Genomic DNA, 19,714 nt, shown 5'->3' with positions numbered 1-19,714 from the left:
ACACCCAGGACTGATCTCCTTTAGGATGGACTGGTTGGATCTCCTTGCAGTCCAAGGGACTCTCAAGAGTCTTCTCCAACACCACAGTTCAAAAGCATCAATTCTTCAGTGCTCAACTTTCTTTATAGTCCAACTCTCACATCCATACATGACCCCTGGAAAAACCATAGCCTTGACCTGGTGGATCATATAACCAGTTCTTAACCAGAACAGTAGCTACAAACTTTCTAATTGGAGCTCTTATAGCATCTAGCATAAACCTATTTTTTACCAGGTGTTCCAAAATGCTTATTGAAGATATCTGATTTGGACCTAAAGTTGAACCTTACATGATAGATTGTTTTTGTTTTGTTTATTTTTTTTGGCTGCACTGGGTTCTCTATTTGTGACTCATGGGCTTAGTTGCCCCACTGCATGTGGGATCTTAGTTCCCTGAGCAGGGATCAAACCCATGACCCTTGAACTGGAAGGAGGATTCTTAACCACTGGATCAGGAGGGAAGTCCCAATAGATTGTTTTTTAAAGAAAGAGAGAACAAGGATATGCTAGGAGAGTAATAGCATCAAAAAGAGAAAGGGGAAAATATTTCAGACACAGTAGTCAAGCAGGAGGGGATTCACTCAGGAGAGAGAAAATGAGGTAAAAAGGCATACAGGGTCATATTTGTGAAAGCTAAGTTATGAAATTTTAACTTTCTCATGTCAGTTGGTGACTTTTAATAGTGTAGGCCAGGGGAAGTTCAAATCTTCTGAGGTGGTTTTTGAAATCCCAGCCCAGAGAAGATCAGGCTGATATGGTATTAAGCAACCATGATGATTCTGAAAGTGCTTCCTAGTTGGTTCATACACACAACTATTGCTTCTGGTAATGGAAAGGCTTTGGTGAAAAAAAAAAAAAAACTACGAAAATGATATGAATAGAACTGTTATTTAAAGTGTTTATTCAAAGTGAAAAGGCTTGATCTGAAATATATGCTTCGAAGCATATAATAGCCAATTTAAAACTCCTGATTTGATTTAGAAGCTAGTAAGAGGATTTGTTCAGTCAAGACACCTTCAAATATTTTTAAAAATAAAATGATATTTCGTATGGATATGTCAAAATAAAAAATTTAGATGAGAAAACTACCATATTCTTGTCATTAAATTTTTGGAAAATACTGACAGGTGGGGGGAAAAAATCACCCCCAAGCCCACAACACAGAGACATTCATTATACTATGCTCATGTAATTCTTTCCTTTGCTTAGCCAGCTTTGTTTTCCCACCCCCATTTAAAAGTAATACCCATTTGAGTATATAACAGTGTACTTCATTACCACTACCATAGTTTGGCCTCAGGTCAAACAACAGGGAGGGAACACAGCCCCACCCATCAACAGAAAATTGGATTAAACATTTACTGAGCATGGCCCCACCCATCAGAACAAGAAATAGTTTCCCCCTCAGTATCTCCCATCAGGAAGCTTCCATAAGCTTCTTATCCTCATCCATCTACAGAATGAAAACCACAATCACAGAAAACTAATCAAACTGATCACATGGACCACAGCCTTGTCTAACTCAATGAAACTATGAGCCATGCCGTGTAGGGCCACTCAAGATGGATGGGTCATGGTGGAGAGTTCTGACAAAATGTGGTCCACTGGAGAAGGGAACGGCAAACCACTTCAGTATTCTTGCCTTGAGAAGCCCATGAACAGTATGAAAATGCAAAAAGATAGGACACTGACAGATGAACTCCCCAGGTCAGTCAGTACCCATATACTACTGGAGATCAGTGGAGAAATAACTCCAGAAAGAATGAAGAGACAGAGTCAAAGCAAAAGTAACACCCAGATGAGGATGTGACTGGAAGTAAAGTCCAATGCTATAAAGAACAATATTGCATAGGAACCTGGAATGTTAGGTCCATGAATCAAGGCAAATTGGAAGTGGTCAAACAGGAGATGGCAAGAGTGAACATCAACATTTTAGGAATCAGCGAACTAAAATGGACTGAAATGGGTGGATTTAACTCATATGACCATTGTATCTACTACTGTGGGAAAGAATCCCTTAGAAGAAATGGAGTAACCATCATAGTCAACAAAAGAATCTGAAATGCAGTACTTGGATGCAATCTCAGAAACTACAGAATGATCTCTGTTCATTTCCAAGGCAAACGATTCAATATTATAGTAATCCAAGTCTATGTCCCAACCAGTAATATTGAAAAAGCTGAAATTAAACAGTTCTATGAAGACCTACAAGACCTTCTAGAACTAACACCCCCAAAAAGATATCTTTTTCATTATAGGGGACTGGAATGCAAAAGTAGGAAGTCAAGAGATACCTGGAACAACAGGCAAATATGGCCTTGGAGTACAGAATGAAGCAGGGCAAAAGCTAATAGAGGTTTGCCAAGAGAATGCACTGGTCATAGAAAACACCCTCTTTCAACAACACAGGAGAAGGCTCTACACATTGACATCACCAGATGGTCAATACCGAAATCAGACTGATGATATTCTTTGCAGCCAAAGATGGAGAAGCTCTATACAGTCAGCAAAAAGAAGACCAGGAGCTGACTGTGGCTCAGATCATAAACTCTTTATTCACAAATTCAGACTGAAATTGAAGAAAGTAGGGAAAACTACTGGACCATTCAATTCAGTTCAGTTCAATTCATTCGCTCAGTCGTGTCCAACTCTTTGCGACCCCATGAACCAGAGCACGCCAGGCCCCCTTAACCATCACCAACTCCTGGAGTTCACCCAAATCCATGTTATCGAGTTGGTGATGCCATCCAATCATCTCATCCTCTGTTGTCCCCTTCTCCTCCTGCCCTCAATCTTGCCCAGCATCAGGGTCTTTCCAAATGAGTCACTTCTTCGCATCAGGTGGCCAAAGTATTGGAGTTTCAGCTTCAACATCAGTCCTGTCAATGAACATCCAGGACTGATCTTCTTCAGAATGGACTGGTTGGATCTCCTTGCAGTCCAAGGGACTCTCAAGAGTCTTCTCCAACACCACAGTTAAAAAGCATCAATTCTTTGGTGCTCAGCTTTTTTTATAGTCCAACTCTCACATCCATACATGACCACTGGAAAAACCATAGCCTTGACTAGATGGACCTTTGTTGATGAAGTAATGTCTCTGCTTTTTAATATGCTGTCTAGTTTGGTCATAACTTTGCTTCCAAGGAGTAAGCGTCTTTTAATTTCATGGCTGCAATCACCATCTGCAGTGATTTTGGAGTCCCAAAAAATAAAGTCAGCCACTGTTTCCACTGTTTCCCCATCTATTTGCCATGAAGTGATGGGACCAGATGCCATGATCTTAGTTTTCTGAGTGTTGAGCTTTAAGCCAACTTTTTCACTCTCCTCTTCCACTTTCATCAAAGAGGCTCTTTAGTTCTTCTTCACTTTCTGCTATAAGGGTGGTGTCATCTGCATATCTGAGGTTACTGATATTTCTCCCGGCAATCTTGATTCCAGCTTGTGCTTCTTCCAGCCCAGTGTTTCTCATGATGTACTCTGCATGTAAGTTAACTAAGCAGGGTGACAATATACAGCCTTGACGTACTCCTTTTCCTATTTGGAACCAGTCTGTTGTTCCATGTCCAGTTCTAACTGGTGCTTCCTGACCTGCTTACAGGTTTCTCAACAGGCAGGTCAGGTGGCTGGTATTCCCATCTCTTTCAGAATTTTCCACAGTTTATTGTGATCCACACAGTCAAAGGCTTTGGCATAGTCAATAAAGCAGAAATAGATGTTTTTCTGGAACTCTCTTGCTTTTTTGATGATCCAGCGCATGTTGGCAAGTCAGACCATTCAGGTATGACTTAAATCAAATCCCTTACTATCATACAGTGGAACTGACAAATAGATTCAAGGGATTATATCTGACAGACAAGAGTGCCTGAAGAACTATGGAGGGAGGTTTGTGACGTTGTACAGGAAGCAGGGATCAAGACCATCCCCAAGAAAAAGAAATGCAAAAATGCAGAATGGTTGTCTGAGGAGGCCTTACAAATGGCTGAATAAAGAAGAGAAATAGGGGAAAACAATAGAATGGGAAAGACTAGTGATTTCTTCAAGGAAATTAGAGATACCAAGGGAATATTTCATGCCAAGATGGGCACAATTAAGGACAGAAATGGTATGGACCTAACAGAAGCAGAAGATATTCAGAAGAGGTGGCAAGAATACACAGAAGAACGATACAAAAAAAGATCTTCATGACCCAGATAACCACGATGGTGTGATCACCTCAACATGTCAGCAAATTTGGAAAACTCCAGCTACAGGAATGGAAAAGGTCAGCTTTCATTCCAATCCCAAAGAAAGGCAATGCCAAAGAATGCGCAAACTACTGCCCAGTTGCCCTCATCTCACACACTAGCAAAGTAATGCTCAAAATTCTCCAAGCCAGACTTCAACAGTATGTGAATGGTGAACTTTCAGATGTTCAAGCACGATTTAGAAAAGGCAGAGGAATCAGTGATCAAATTACCAACATCCACTGTATCTTTGAAAAAGCATGAGAGTTCCAGAATATCTTCTGCTTTATTGACTACTCCAAAGCCTTTGACTGTGTGGATCATAACAAACTGGAAAATTCTTCAAGAGATGGGAATACCAGACTACCTGATGTGCCTCCTGAGAAATGTGTGTGTAGGTAAAAAAAGCAACAGTTAAAAGTGGACCTGGAACAAGACTGGCTCCAAATTGGGAAAGGAGTATGTTAAGACTGTATATTGTCACTCTGCTTATTTAACTTATATGCAGAGTACATCATGAGAAATGATGGGCTGGATGAAGCACAAGCTGGAATCAAGATTGCAAGGAGAAATATCAATAACCTCAGATATGCAGATGACACCACCCTTATGGCAGAAAGTGAAGAAGAACTAAAGAGCCTCTTGAAGCAAGTGAAAGAGGAGAGTGACAAAGTTGGCTTAAAGCTCAACATTCAGAAAACTAAGATCATGGCATGTGGTCCCATCACTTCACGGCAAATAGATGGGGAAATGATGGAAACAGTGACAGACTTCATTTTTGGGGCTCCAAGATCCCTGCTGATGGTGACTACAGTCATGACATTAAAAGACACCTGCTCTTTCAAAGAAAAGCTATGACCAACATAGATAGCATATTAAAAAGCAGAGACATTACTTTGCCAACAAAGGTCCATCTAGTCAAAGCTGTGTTTTTTCTAGTAGTCATGTATGGATGTGAGAGTTGGAGTATAAAGAAAGCTGAGCACCAAAGAATCGGTGCTTTTGAACTGTGGTGTTGGAGAAGACTCTTGAGAGCCCCTTGAACTGCAAGGAGATCCAACCAGTCAATCCTAAAGGAAATCAGTCCTGAATATTCTTTGGAAGAACTGATGCTGAAGCTGAAACTCTAACACTTTGCCCACCCGATGCGAAGAACTGACTCATTGAAAAAGACCCTGATGCTGGGATACACTGAAGGTGGGAGAAAGGGACGACAGAGGATGAGATGGTTGGATGGCATCACATCACCAACTCAATGGACATGAGTTTGAGCAAGCTCTGGGAGTTGGTGATGGACAGGGAAGCCTGGCATGCTGCACTCCATGGGGTCGCAAAGAGTCAGACAGAACCGACAACTGAACTGAATATAAGAATATGCATTCAGTAAAACAAATTTGGTTATGATACCATTGGTGATTGATTCCCTTCCTCCTCCCAGTCACCATTTTCATTTCAGTGGCTCAGACAGTAAAGAACCGGCCTCTCAATTCAGGAGACACGCGTTTGATCCCTGTGTCGGGAAGATCCCCTGGAGCTGGGCATGGCAACCCACTCCAGTATTCTTGCCTAGAGAATCCTCATGGGCAAAGGAACTTGGCAGGCTTTGGTCTGTAGGGTCACAAAAGAGTTGGACACGACTTAGAGGCCAAACAATAACAACCACCTTGCAAAAGGGTGTCCATGATGTTAAACTATTTAATTTGTGAGGGCTTCCCTGGTGGCTCAGATGGTAAAACATCTGCCTGCAATTCAGGAGATCCAGGTTTGATCCCTCGGTCAGGAAGACACCACCCCCCCTCCTCTCCCCTGGAAAAGAGAATGGCAGCCCACTCCAGGATTCTTGCCTGGAGAATCCCATGGACAGAGGAGCCTGCTGGACTACAGTCCGTAGGGTTACAAAGATCAGACACGACTGAGTGGCTAACACTTTCACGTTCATTCATAGCATTATCATAGGGTTTTTTCATATACATGCACTTTATCTTTACCAGTGTCAGTGCAGTTTGGCCCCCTTGCAGTTTTTACTTGTGGAAGCCATGTTTCTTCTCTCTATTCCATGGCCCATGTGTTGTCCGGCATCAAAACAATGATCTAATGGCTCCAAGTCTCAAAAACCCCTTGAAATCTGTTGCTTCTGCCTGAAGCCCCTTACTCCTCAAGCTTCGAAATCAAGTTAACAAGGCAGGCAAATTATGGAAGAGGTACCATGCTTTTCTCTCCACCCACTCATCTTTCTCCCCTCCTATTCTGCTTTCCTCCAGGTGCTCAACACAAACCTAGTTCTCCAATTTCCTTCCTCAGTACAACTCAATTCAGGTAGATGGATACGTGTGGACACATGCATTCATCAGACATGTGCAAACATGAATCCTAGTTTTGCTTAGCCAAGACCCCACACTACTAAGCCTAATGAATAAGATTGATCATTCCCTAGAACAATAAGAGGATGGGCTTCATAACTGCTAAGCAATTGCCCCTGACTAATTTGTGTTTCTGGAGAAGGAAATGGCAACCCACTCCAGTACTCTTGACTGGAGAATCCCGTGGACGGAAGAGTCTTGTAGGCTACAGCCCACGGAATTGCAAAGAGTTGGACATGACTGAGAGATTTAAAAAAAAAAAATTGTTTTTCATAGCCAGTTTTTAAAAAAACATGACACATTTTTCAAGAGGAGTTGCCAGGATGTAGAAAAATCATTGCTCAATTTATTTAGCAATGAAAATAGCCATTATGGGGTTTTTTTATGCAACTTGCCTTCTGTTAGGTAATTCTTATTGACACAGTGTTTAATCAAATTGCTTGGTAAGGAGCTGAGCAGAAAAGCACTTACAAGTTATCAACCACAGCAGGGACTCAATCCACATTGCATTGTGGAAAATGCAACTTGAGAAATCCACCTTGTGTCAGTGGGCAAGAAGGGGAAGAGGAAAAAAACACAGTCTTGCTAAAGGAAGCACAGAAGGGCGAGCTACCACCTTGCTAGCAGAATTCACTGGAGAATACAGAACCCACTCGATTCCTGAATGTGGGGTCCTCAAGTTACTAAACCACGTAAAAGTTTTACATAATTTCCCTATTTTTCTTAATTTTGACTTGTCATCCAGTCTGTTGAACTGTATCAAAGTAATTCTTTCAAAAATGATTCATGCAATTCTATTTTCTGAGTCCTTGAACACTGGTTACCTTAACACATGAACTAAAATGAACTCAATATAAAATTTCATGGCCACAGCCTTTTCTCTCTACAAAGGCTGTAGATGATTCTTGAACGGCAAAGTCAATCAGCTTTTTTTTTTTCTTTTTTACCACTTTGCAGGTAACATTTTCCATTTTCCCTTCACTGGAACAATCACAGTTCTTGGGTTTTCTTTTTTTTTTCTCCTCTTATATACCATTCAGAACCTACTGTTTTTTTAAGAGTTGATAGGCAGTTGCCCCTAGGGAGAAACTTAACCTTTATTGAATGAAGGCTTCGATAAGTTTAAAAGGTAAAGTTTTAACCTCCAGGACCAGGGCCGGTAGATTGATGAGTTCAGACTTGAGAGCATCTGTGTTTAAGAGAAGTCATCTGCTGGTTGCTGAAAGAGAACAGGGAGGAGATGCCTGGACTTAGGTATTAGTGGCCATGGAAAGGGAGAGTCTGGAGATGTAAACCAATTAGAAAGTCAATGGACAAATAACTCATTAAAAACTCCCCCTTAGAAAAGAAGTTTGCCGAGAGGATTATTGTGGGAGTTCTTTGGTCATATTTATTTTACTTGTGTCCATGTATGCATTTGGGTGCATATATTGTGCACCCAAATGCATATATGTGCATTTGAGGCACCTGGTGCCTCAAGGAGTCGCCTGCTCCCGCAAGAGATGTGGGTTCGATCTCTGGGCTGGGAGGATCCCCTGGAGACAGAAATGTCAGCCCATTTCATTATCATTATTATTGCCTGGAGAATCCCGTTGACAGAGGAGCCTGGAGGGCTACAGTCCATTGGGTTGCAAAAAGAGTCAGACAAAACTTAGCGACCAAACTACACGCATTTATTTTTACCAAACCGTTTGAAAGTAAGTTGCAAACATCATGACACTTGACCACAGCCTGTATTGGCTAAAAACTAGGACCTCCTTTTGCATACACAGAATGCAATTTTCATGCCCAATAAATATTTAAATGTACAATGCCATCTAATATATAGTCCTTATTTATTTAATTTTTTCCAAATATTCTCCCCTAAAATGTCTTTTGTAGATATTCCCCCATCATACACATATACCCACTCAAGATCCAATTAAAGCTTACACATTATTAATATTTTGGGTCATCACGTCTCCTTAACTGCCTTTAACCTGGAAGAGTACTTCATGCTTTTTCTAGGGCAGTGGGTTTTTGAGGGGTGGGGAAGGGGATATCTATTAAGTAACTGACATTTTAAAAAATAATATAGGCCAGTTGTCTTGCAGAATGTCCCACAATGTGGATTTGGCAGATTCATGAATGGCTGTATGATTTGTGACGCCCCACACAAGATGAAAATGCAAGACTGTTCAGAAATTAGTAAGAATTTCAGGACAAGCAGCAGCAGGACGTTAAACCAAGCGTGGGTCCCTTCTAAGGGTGATGATGATGATGTGTGTGTGTGTGTGTGTTTATATATATTTTTTTATTTTTTTTTGCAGGAAAGATTGCTGAAACTTTAATTTTTTATTTTGCTTAGAGCAAGTTAGAGATTGTAAGATTATAAACTGGTAACTTCCTATAGTGTTCATTTATAATTTATATTTAGAACACATCTTGCCATTAAAAAAAATTTTTTTAACTGTTATAAATCATTTAGGTTTAAATCATTTTTTTATAACCTGGAAGAACATCTGGGACATTTAATACAGAAATATTTTGCATCTGTAGTCCAGATGCAATAAAAGTCACAAAATAGAAAACCTACTGTTGTAACCCTATTTAACTGTCCAGCCCAGTGTCGCTAAGTGCGTCCACGTTGCTGTGCGTCTCACCATCGAGGATGGGGAATATGTCACCACACAGGTCATGTGCCCATGAAGCTGGCCCCAGCCAGATATGATCCCCATGATTTGATGTAGGCAAAAAATATTGCCAAGACTACAACGTAAGTGATGTTGTGCACCTCCCATCACATCATATCCGGAAAAGCACTCAGCTCAGGAAAGTTTTCCTGAGAGTGTTTTGATCAGTGCTTCTGTTTGACTTTATTTGATCTTAATTTTCAGTAAGAATATCATTCTTAGGTTGGACTGTAGACTGTTTTGTGTCTCTCCTCTTTACCTTCCTTTTCATTTCTATCTTTCCCCTCTATTTTTCGGAGGGCCTCATCAATTTTTCTGTCAAATTCCTGACTCCATTTTCAACAGTGTCAGTTTCTGCTCTTCATTCATAGCTTCCAATGGAAAGTCAATAAGACAATGACATTTTTAGTTTTCTATCAACCCTCTCTTATTCTATCCATCTCCCATTTCATCTCATGCCTTTTCTTCTCAACCTGTTTTGCTTTATAAATTTTCTTCTCTTGATAAAGACAGCCTATCTTCTTGTATCTTATAGAAGATGCTAATAGTATTTTCCTAAGATTTCTTTGGGTTCCTAAAATTGATAGTTTTTAGAAATTTGAGCTTTCAGGATGATGTTCCTTTCCCCTCATGTGTCAATATTTCTGAAAGACTCCATGTTGTGCTGGTTCTTGTTTCTGATTACTCATCTTTACACTGAAAGAGCTAGCAGACAGTGTGTTTCTCAACAGAGAGAGTATTCAAATTTCTCTTGGCAATGCTCCCTAGTACTCCTTTCTCAGACTGCAGTTTTCTGGAAGATTGATATGCACAGTTGAGAACACAGTTCTCTGTATCCAGGGGATGTTCATCTAGTTTACTCAGCTAGACTGAAATAGGATCTTTTCCTAGTAACATTTTCATGGGGTTTGACCCTGGGTTTCATTTACATGTTAATTTCTATCCACTTTCCAAGAATGAGCTGCCTAAGATTTGTATCCTTGTTGTCTTTCTTTAAAAATATCAGCAGCAACTAGACCAACCAAATCTTGATCAAACACTTTTCATTTATTCACTGTTATACATGGTTTAGGCGTAAATCCTTTTTTATAATCTGAAAGAAGATCTGGGACATTTAATACAGAAATATTTTGCATCTGTAGTCAAGATTAAACAGAACTAAAAAAGGGTTGCATTTTGTTAACTGTTTTTACTTGGCATTGGTATTTCTGTCTGTAGAAAGAAGAGAAAATACTAAGATAATTAAGAATGGGGGAAGGAAAGTAAATAGAGAAATTGGTGGCATCTACTGCAGTACTTCGGACACCTGATGCGAAGAACTGACTCACTAGAAAAGACCATGATGCTGGGAAAGATTGCAGGCTGGAGGAGAAGGAGACAACAGAGGATGAGATGGTTGGATGGCATCACCAACTCGATGAAGATGAGTTTGAGCAAGCTTTGGGAGTTGGTGATGGACAGGGAAGCCTAGCATGCTGCAGTCCTGGGGCTGCAAAGAGTCAGACACGACTAAGCGACTGAACTGACTCCAGGAGATAGCCACTGAATTTAGCAAAGAAATAGAAAAAGAAAAATTATGAAAAAAGAACTGTCAGGCAAAAAAATTACATCTCTTAAACAATGAAGAAAATGTGCTTGGCCTCAAGCGTGTTCAGTCTTTTTCAGCCTCTTTGGAATGTAAAGATGGGGACCAAGATGCCTATCAGATGGGTAAAAAGTTTATAGTTATCTGTAGAGAAAGATAATGATACTAAATCATCTGCTCTATCCCATCTACTCTACACTACTAAGCATCTACTCTAATCAGTATTCAACTGATATGGCAACTTCTCTTTTAAACTCTGCCCCATCTACTTCAGTCAACCCAGGCCTGATTCACGTCTCACCCTTATACTGTGGTCCCAAAGCTAAGATGTGCTAGTGGCCTTACAATCGCTGACCAATGGCAGCCCCTCTTTTATGTAACCAATTTACAAAACACCTGCAGTCTGGAAATTACAATGGATGGCAGCTTATATAAAGTTCAAGCAAGTGAGTAGAAGAGAGGATAGGGATATAGTACAGTTGTTCAGTTGCTATGTCATGTCTGACTCTTTGTGATTCCATGGACTGCAGCACACTAGACTCCCCTGTCCTTAAGTGTCTCCCAGAGTTTTCTCAAATTCATGTCCATTGAGGTGGTGATGCTCAGTACAGAACTGTGTTATAAGTGAGCAAAACAAGCTCCACAGGCATTAAGCTTGAGCCCAGGAATGTCCATCTTTTCTTTGGTTCTGCAGCAGTCTAAACTCAACAATCTGATCTCCAAGTACCAAATGTAAGTTCAACTACCAAAACAACCTGCACAAAAATGAATGTAGGAAAATAATAAATAAATACAAGAAAAATTAACTACAGAAGTAAATATACAGAAGGAAGTTGAATACTATCCTACACATTTAGTAAAACTTAGTAAATTTTCCAGTAGTAGATTAAATCCGAGAAGCTAAGACTTGTTTCTCAAGGAAGGAGGAGACAAAAGTAATGAAAAAACCAAAGAGTAAAGCTTGTGACTTTTTGAGGTCTTGTGTAGACACAAACCATAATATTCAAAGTCATTCAAATGTAAAATGTGTGCATTTGAGAGAGAAAAGTATTTTGAAATATTCAACAGTTGGGCTTGGACAACTGAAAGGCACAGATTGAAATAAAGTGGTGTGAAAACATTCAAGAACAATAAGTTGGAATAAGAGGAATACATAATAAGGTATATAGTAGATAATAAATGTTTGAAAGATAATAATGTATAAGAATGTATAATAACTCTTATGCAAACAACTACAAAGTTTGAAGAGCTGATAAGAGAAAGACTCAGTGGGTTGATGCAAGGGCCAGCGCCACCCTTCCTCTAGGAGGTGAGTCGCCTATTTGATGGGTGGGGCGGGATGTGGGAGCATTTGGTAATAGAAACTCCAAATAGGTCTAGAGTTACCAGAGCAGAGGAGGCTGTGTTTAAACTTCTCAGAATGTAGCTCATGAATTTGCCAGGAGTTATGTGCCCTGCAATGACATGTGAATTGAAGATAAGCAGTGATAGAGGGCACTGTTTGGGGAGGCTGACTAACACACCCCAAGTCAGAGGATCTTTGAGTCCCTACTCCACCCCAGCTCCCCACTGCCCCCCTCCTACCCTCCCCACACACACACATAGAGGGATCGGAGGGGTCTGAGAATGAGCCAGAGGATCCAGGAGAATCCAAGTCTGGATGGAGAGATTGCCGAGAGTGCCAGAGACAGCCATCTTCCTTCCCCAAAAATGTACATTTTCTTTCCATGCTGAGAGGTGACATCCCAGCCAGAGGCTGCATTTCCCAGTCTCTTCAGCATCCAGGTATGGCAATATGTCTAGCTACTGTTGATGGAATGTGAGTGGAAGTGAATAAGAAGTAGGAGAGCTGTCCCACATTCTTTCCTCTTCTTCTGGTTAGAAGAAAACATTCCAAGTCCCTTGGGTGATGGTTCCTGTATCCAGTTTGACAACCACAGTGAATTCACAAGGGCTACCTAGAATATGGGCTACCCTGATGGCTCAGACAGTAAAGAACCTGCCTGCAATGCAAGAGACCCAGGATATGCTAAATATTCACAGGAAATAACAGTATCAGTGGAACATACCACAGTGAACTAAAGGGAGCATTTGGGATATTATAAATCTTTGAGGAAAACATAGTACCATCTAGGACAGTGGGTAAATTACTACTGATAAATTGTTTGACCCTAACTAATTAATAAAAGAAACTGTTAGATATTTCTTTTGGCCTGCAGTCCCAAGATTCTCAGGGCACTATGAACCAAGAAAGATGGGGACATGTGCTTTAGGGAATGGTGGAACCACAGATGAAAGGATACCAGGTTCTTAATTCCCACATGAAAGAAAGCCACCAACCAATAAAGAACTCCCACATTAGACTGGTATATGAGTCAGGAATACATTTCAGTTGCATTAACGCATCGAACTTTGGGAGTTTGTCATTCCCTAACTAATACACAGAGCATGTAGGAATCCAGACGTGAGGCCAAGAACCTCAGATGTCAACAGTGGATTCCTGCCACTGCTGTACCACAAGGAGGACCAGAAGAGATGAACTACATCTCACTGAAGGCCACCAGAGTAGATGCCTTATACCCAGTCAACACATAAGCCCCCTGAAACAAAGATGAACCCTAAGGAGGGGGGCAAAGAATACAGAGGAGGTGAAGAATGCTTAGAATTTAGTCCAAATGAGATTGAGTAACCTTAAATTTGGCATGCTAAAATTTTTGCCATCAGTGCATAAGTGTTTAAATGCTAAGTTAATTACACCTTTTGGAAAAGAAACAGGCTTACATGATGTGTTTAACAATTTGCATAGAGATCTGATGTAATTGTTTTACATCTTTCCTAGCATGACAAATGTGTTTCGCCCTCTAGGAAAGGTGCCTCTTTTCCTCCCTTCCCATCTCCCCTCAACACCTCGGTTCAGCTCAGAAGAAAGATGGACAAGGCGGTGCCTTGGTCCCCAGGTGGATGCAGTCATAGGTAAGCAGGGCTCTGTTACAGCAGTAATGGCAACTTCCGGTACCTGTTTATTTATAGGGCTCTGTCTCTTCTGGCCTGCTGTAGACCGTGGTCTTAATGGTCTTTATACCACCTGTATGGGACACATAAGGTGGGCTCAACAGAAGCTTATTGGATGAATAAAATGCCTTTTGCCTACTTCACAATGTCACCTAGGGCACCCTCTGCCACCTTCACAATGTCCCCCAAGGCACGGTGTTGCCTACTTCACAATGTCACTTTCAACTGACCCTGCACAGAAATGGGGACTTCACAGGAGTTTTCTGGGATATCTCTGGTTTCAGCCCCATCTGATCTGAATCACTCGCCAGTGGTGGCTCCCGCCAATGAAGAGAAAAACAAACGATCCGAAGTCCTGAGCGGTAGCAAATGGATTTAGGTTAAACAGCGGGAATGGAGAGGGGCTCTAAACCCTGAGTTGTAAGCACCTGGGAAGCCCTCTCTGAAAGGGCGAGGAATCGGAGCTGCGTGTAGGCAGGGGTATGCATTTCTACACTGCCCAGGACGCCCCCTCTCCGCTGCTGCAGACCAGTGGCCGGCCCTGGAGGCCAGCGGTGTGGACGTGAACTGATCTGTCCCAGCCCTGGGTCGCCAAACCGCCCGACGGAGTGCGGAGAAAGCAGCACGCAGGTCCCAGGAGTGCAGGAGGGGAACCGGCCCGGCCCGGCTCTCGGGGCGCTAGAGGGTCAGAAAGGACCCGCCCTTCCCAGACTGGCCCTGCGGGGCGAAGGTTGTCCTCAAGACCACGTGAGGCTTCCTCGCCCCTAAAAAGCCCCAAACAGGCCGGGCTTATGAGAGAGGAAAGTTAAGAAAGACGCCCGAACCTCCGCGTCCGGGCGCCCCGCTGCCGGCCCCAGAACCGCTCTGCCAGCAGCTGCCTGGTCCTGCCGAGCGGAGCGGAGCGGAGATCGCGGGCCGCCGAGCAATGTCCCGCCACAGCCTGGATGAGCGCCTCGGGCTGCCCCCGCCGCCGGCCCGGCTACCGCTGCTCCTGCTGCTTCTGGCCGCCGCGGTGCCTCAGAGCCAGGCAGGTGAGCCGCGCGGTCAGTGCGCCGCCCCGGCTGGGGGCGCCAGGAGGGACCCCTGGGAGCCCGCGCGCTCCCCTCTGCGCGCGTGCCGCCCCGTGCGCTCCGGAGTCCACTCAAGCTGACTTCCCGCGGGTGTCCGTCTGTTTTCTGGGTGGACGCCAAGGAACGCGCTTCTGCCTGGGTGGGGGACGGCCCGGGTTGCTCCAGCCCTGCTGGCGCTCGGGGATGGCCCCGGACGAGGACTTGGGGGTGTGTTTCTCCAAACTTAGAAAGTGCTGGCCGGAATTCTTGGCAGACAAATCGGTTCGCTCCGGCACGGCTCTTGGCTTTGCTGATTCTTGGCTGATCCTAAAAAAGTCAGCCAAAGGACATCTAACTATATTTATTCTCATCATAGAGTGTGATCCAGGTTGCCACTTTTTTTCTTTTTGACAGTGGCTTTGGTTTAAAGTGTTGAGAAGTGCAACCTGGTATTGTTCGCTTGAAATGTTCTAGGCAGTGTACCCAAAGATTTATGTTCTTTCATATACTGCTCACTGCAATCCTAAATGGGCTTCCCAGGTGGCATAGTGGTAAAACAGAATCCGCCTGCCAATGCAGAAAACTCAGGAGGCGTGGATTTGATCCCTGGGTGAGGAAGATCCCCTGGAGAAGGAAACCCACTCCAGTTTTCTTGCCTGGGAAATCCCATGGAAAGAGGAGTCTGGCAGGCTACAGTCCATGGAATGGCAAAGAGTCTGACACGACTTAGCCACTAAACAACAACAATAACACGATCCTAAATAGGTTTAGTATCCGTATTCTACAGATGAGAAAGTTTGAGATTGAGCAAGTTCAATGATTTGCATAAAGATACACAACAAATGGAGGCAGAGCTGAAATGCAAAAAGGCATGTACTTGACTACTCCCCTCTTAATAAAACAGGTTTTAAACAAGGTTTTTTTCCTGCAGGTATTGACACTGAACTGTACCCTTTGCTTCAAAAGCAAAAGGAGGGTGTGTGTGTGTGTGTGTGTGTGTGTGTGTGTGTGTGTGTGTTGGGGATGGGGGTGGGGGGTGGGTCTGGGTTTTGTCTGTTTCACTCCCAATGAGTATATCTAAGATTAAGTTAAAAAAAAAACAACAACCTGAAAGACTTCAAAAGTAACATATAAGAGACAATTTATGTAAAATGAGAGAGGATTCATTTTATTTCCTAATCCCTTTTCTGTGCTGACCTTGCGCAAGACTAGGGTGAGGTTCAGCAGGGCTATCCCTTCCTAAAAGTGCCTTATGGGTTCTTATTCTACTGTCTTCCATTAACCAGTATGTGCAGTTACCAGATTTCAAAGCCTTAGCTTTCGCAACGTGACCACTTATCACTCTTAGATTTTTCCAGTCTCTGAAGCTGCCTCAGCTTCTGAGCTCAGAAGTGATCACTCCCTGGCTCCTGACCCGTAATTTGCTTGCACATTCTGGAGGCGGTGGTGTCGATGCGGCCTCTTAGCCCACTTAGAGTGCTCATTTGAACACACCTGGGACAGGCTGGGGAGTGCCCCGGAAACGGAAATGGCAGAAACTTTTCTCCCTTTCCTGGTCTCCTTTTAGATTATTGGGATTGTTTTAAATGTTCCGGGAGATGGAGTGGGTAGCCTAAAGAGTGAGGTGGAGACATTGTTTTTCTGAAGATGGGGCACTGTTTATTTAGGAAAATATCACCCTGCAAGAAACTGCTTCTTAAACGGAGTCCCCGATTCTGGCCTCAGTCTATTATAGACTTCAAACATAATCACATTGCATTTATCTTTCCAGACCGAAGGCCCCGCGTGTGTTTTAGGATCCCAGCGGCTTGTGGCCCCAACCAGAGATTGAACCCAAGCCGTCGACAATAAAAGCATGGAGTTCTAACCACTGGACCACCAGGGAATTACCAGTTTTTCTAGTCATATATATAGGGCAGTCAGGTTGTCACTAGGGAAAGAGATGGGTTGGTTGCCAAGACACTCATAAAGTGGCATGTGCCTTGGTAAAGTGAGTTTCAGATCTGGCCCTGGGTTTCTCAGGGATAGACTCTAGAAATTCATTCTTTGCCGTTCTCCAGAGCTGATTGGATACAAGGAAACTGATTTTTAACAATCCGGTTATTTGTGTAGCCTGCTCCGGGTACATTCTCACTGTAATCAAACTACCTGGGATAAAAAATGTATCAGGGATTCTCAGGCTGAGGACCTGATTCATCTGCCTCTCCCTAGGACTGGGCATTTCAGGCAGTACATAGCTGCTCCTTACTGGTCACTGCTTGCCCAAAACAGCTGGTCACAGACTCCTTTTCCACTCTTCCATGGTTTACCAGTACCACTTGAGACTAACTGACTGCCTGTCTAGATTAACTAATCCCTTTAAGTGGCTCTCAAGGAGTCTACAGTCCTGGGAGTTGTTCAGGCTCCTTAATTGACATAGTAGACTTGTGGTTAAGGCCAATCTCAATCGATCCTTTATCTCTGAGGGCTTCCTTATTTCCAGATTCCCTGTGGAAGTTGCACCATATGTTCACTCTTTCCATGGCAGGTCTCCATTTTTGGAAGTCAAAGATTAGAGAGATAGGTTGGAATTCCAAGACAGAAGCCATGGGGCCAGACCACCTATGTTTGAAGCCTGGCTCCAATACTGACAAACTGCATGACTTTTAGCTAATTATCTAATCTCTCCATGCCTCAATTTCCTCATCTGTAAAATGGGTATTATAATAATACCTATATCGTAAGTTTGTTATGAGGAACAGTGCCTGGCACATAGTGTGAAAGTCCCTCAGTCATGTCCGACTCTTTGCAACCCCATGGACTCTACAGTCCATGGAATTCTCCAGGCCAGAATACTGGAATGGATAGCCTTTCCCGTCTCCAGGAGATCTTCCCAACCCAGGGCTCAAACCCAGGTCTCCCACATTGCAGGTGGATTCTTTACCAACTGAGCTATCAGGAAAGCTTAACTAACTAGGGCACATAGTAGGGGCTATATAATTGAATTACTATTATGACCAGCCACGGGAATTGCTTTTCTCTGAAAAGGCATCATGGATCTCTTGATAAGGCAACAGAATTGCTGATGATAATCCCTGTTCAGTGAAGTAATAACTTGTTATAAAAACATATTTTCTTAATCATGGCCTAACATTCTGGGGAGTTGGGGTGTATACCAGTACCTTAAGCAGCTCTTTCAGAAAGCTCTTTCAGAAGTCATCATGATTATTTTTGCCAAAGTGCCGTTTTCTTAACCATGGCTGCTTTAGAATTTCCCAGTACTTTCCTGTTTTTTGGGCTTCCCTGGCGACCCAGCTAGTTAAGAATCCACCTGCAATGTGGGAGACCTGAATTTGATCCCTGGGTTGGGGAGACCCACTGGAGAAGGAAACAGCTACCTACTCCAGTATTCTGGCCTGGAGAATTCCATGGATTATACAGTCCCTGGGGTCGCAAAGAGTCGGACACAACTGAGCGACTTTCACTTCACTTCACTTCACTTCCTGTTTTTCTGTACCAGTTTTTTTTTTTTTTTTTAATGTGGTAATGTATTATCTTTAAAAAAAAAAAAGACAACACACATTTTTTATTTTACATTGGAATATAGGCCGTTAACAATGTAATAGTTTCAGGTGCATAGCAGAGCAACTTGGCCATACATATACATGTATCCATTCTCCCCCAAACTCCCTTCCCGTCCAGGCTGCTACATAACATTGAACAGAGTTCCCTGTGTTATACAATAGATCCTTGTTAGTTATAGGTTTTAAATACAGCTGTGTATACATGTCAACCCCAAAACTCCCTCATTATCCCTTCCCTCACTCTTGGTCCTGGTAACCATAAGTTTGTTCTCTAAATCTGTGACTTTGTTTCTGTTTAGTAAATAAGTTCATTTGTATCATTTCTTTTTAGATTTCACATATAGGCAATATCTTATGATATTTCTCCTCTGTCTGACTTACTTCACTCAGGATGACAAACTCTAGATCCATCCATGTTGCTGCAAGTGACATTATTTCATTCTTTTCAATGGCTGAGTAATAATTGCATTGCATATATGTATCACAGTTTGTTTATCTGTTCCTCTGTCAATGGACATTTGGGTTGCTTCCATGTCTTGACTATTGTAAGCAGTGCTGTAATGAACATAGGGGTGCATATATCCTTTCTGATCATGTTTTCCTCCAGATGTGTGCCCAGGAGTGGGATTGCAGGGTCATATAGTAGCCCTATTTTTAGTTTTTAAAGAAACCTCCATACTGTTTTCCATAGTGGCTGTATGAATTTACATTCCCACCAACACTGCAGGAGGGTTCCCTTCTCTCCACACCTTCCCTAGCATTTATTGTTTGTGGAATTTTTGATGATAGCTATTTTGACTGGTGTGAGGTGATACCTCATTGTAGTTTTGATTTGCATTTATCTAATACTTAGCAATGTTGAACATCTTTTCATGTGCCTCTTGGCCATCTGTATGTCTTCTTTGGAGAAATGTCTCTTTAGGTCCTCTGCCCATTTTTTGATTGGGTTGTTTGTTTTTGATGGTGTTAAGCCACATGAGCTGTTTATAAACTTTAGAGACTAATCTCTTGTTGGTCACATAATTTGCAAATATTTTCCCCAATCTTTGGGTTATCTTTGGTTTTGTTTATGGTTTCTTTTGCTATGCATAAGCTTTTGAGTTTAATTAGGTCCCATTTGTTTTTGTTTTTATTTCCATTACTCTGGGAGATGAATCAAAAAAGATATTGCTGCCATTTATGTCAGAGAGTGTTCTGCTGATGTTTTCTTC

The 19,714-nt window shown here is 42.5% G+C and overlaps 1 protein-coding gene across 1 annotated transcript in view; it reads left to right on the top strand.

The window, feature by feature from the left end:
- Positions 1 to 14,563: 14,563 nt before the first annotated feature.
- Positions 14,564 to 19,714, top strand: part of PLBD1 (phospholipase B domain containing 1) — an 86,546-nt gene continuing 81,395 nt past the window's right edge. The window contains exon 1 of the mRNA XM_043882377.1: positions 14,564 to 14,922. Within this exon, the coding sequence (XP_043738312.1) occupies positions 14,817 to 14,922 (106 nt within the window). The 5' untranslated portion in view covers positions 14,564 to 14,816. The remainder of the gene's footprint in view (positions 14,923 to 19,714) is intronic.

This window comes from Cervus elaphus, chromosome 22, assembly GCF_910594005.1.
Source record: "Cervus elaphus chromosome 22, mCerEla1.1, whole genome shotgun sequence".
NCBI lineage: Eukaryota > Metazoa > Chordata > Mammalia > Artiodactyla > Cervidae > Cervus > Cervus elaphus.
The sequence above is the reverse complement of the archived record's forward strand: the minus strand, read 5'-3'. Positions and strand labels throughout refer to the sequence as shown.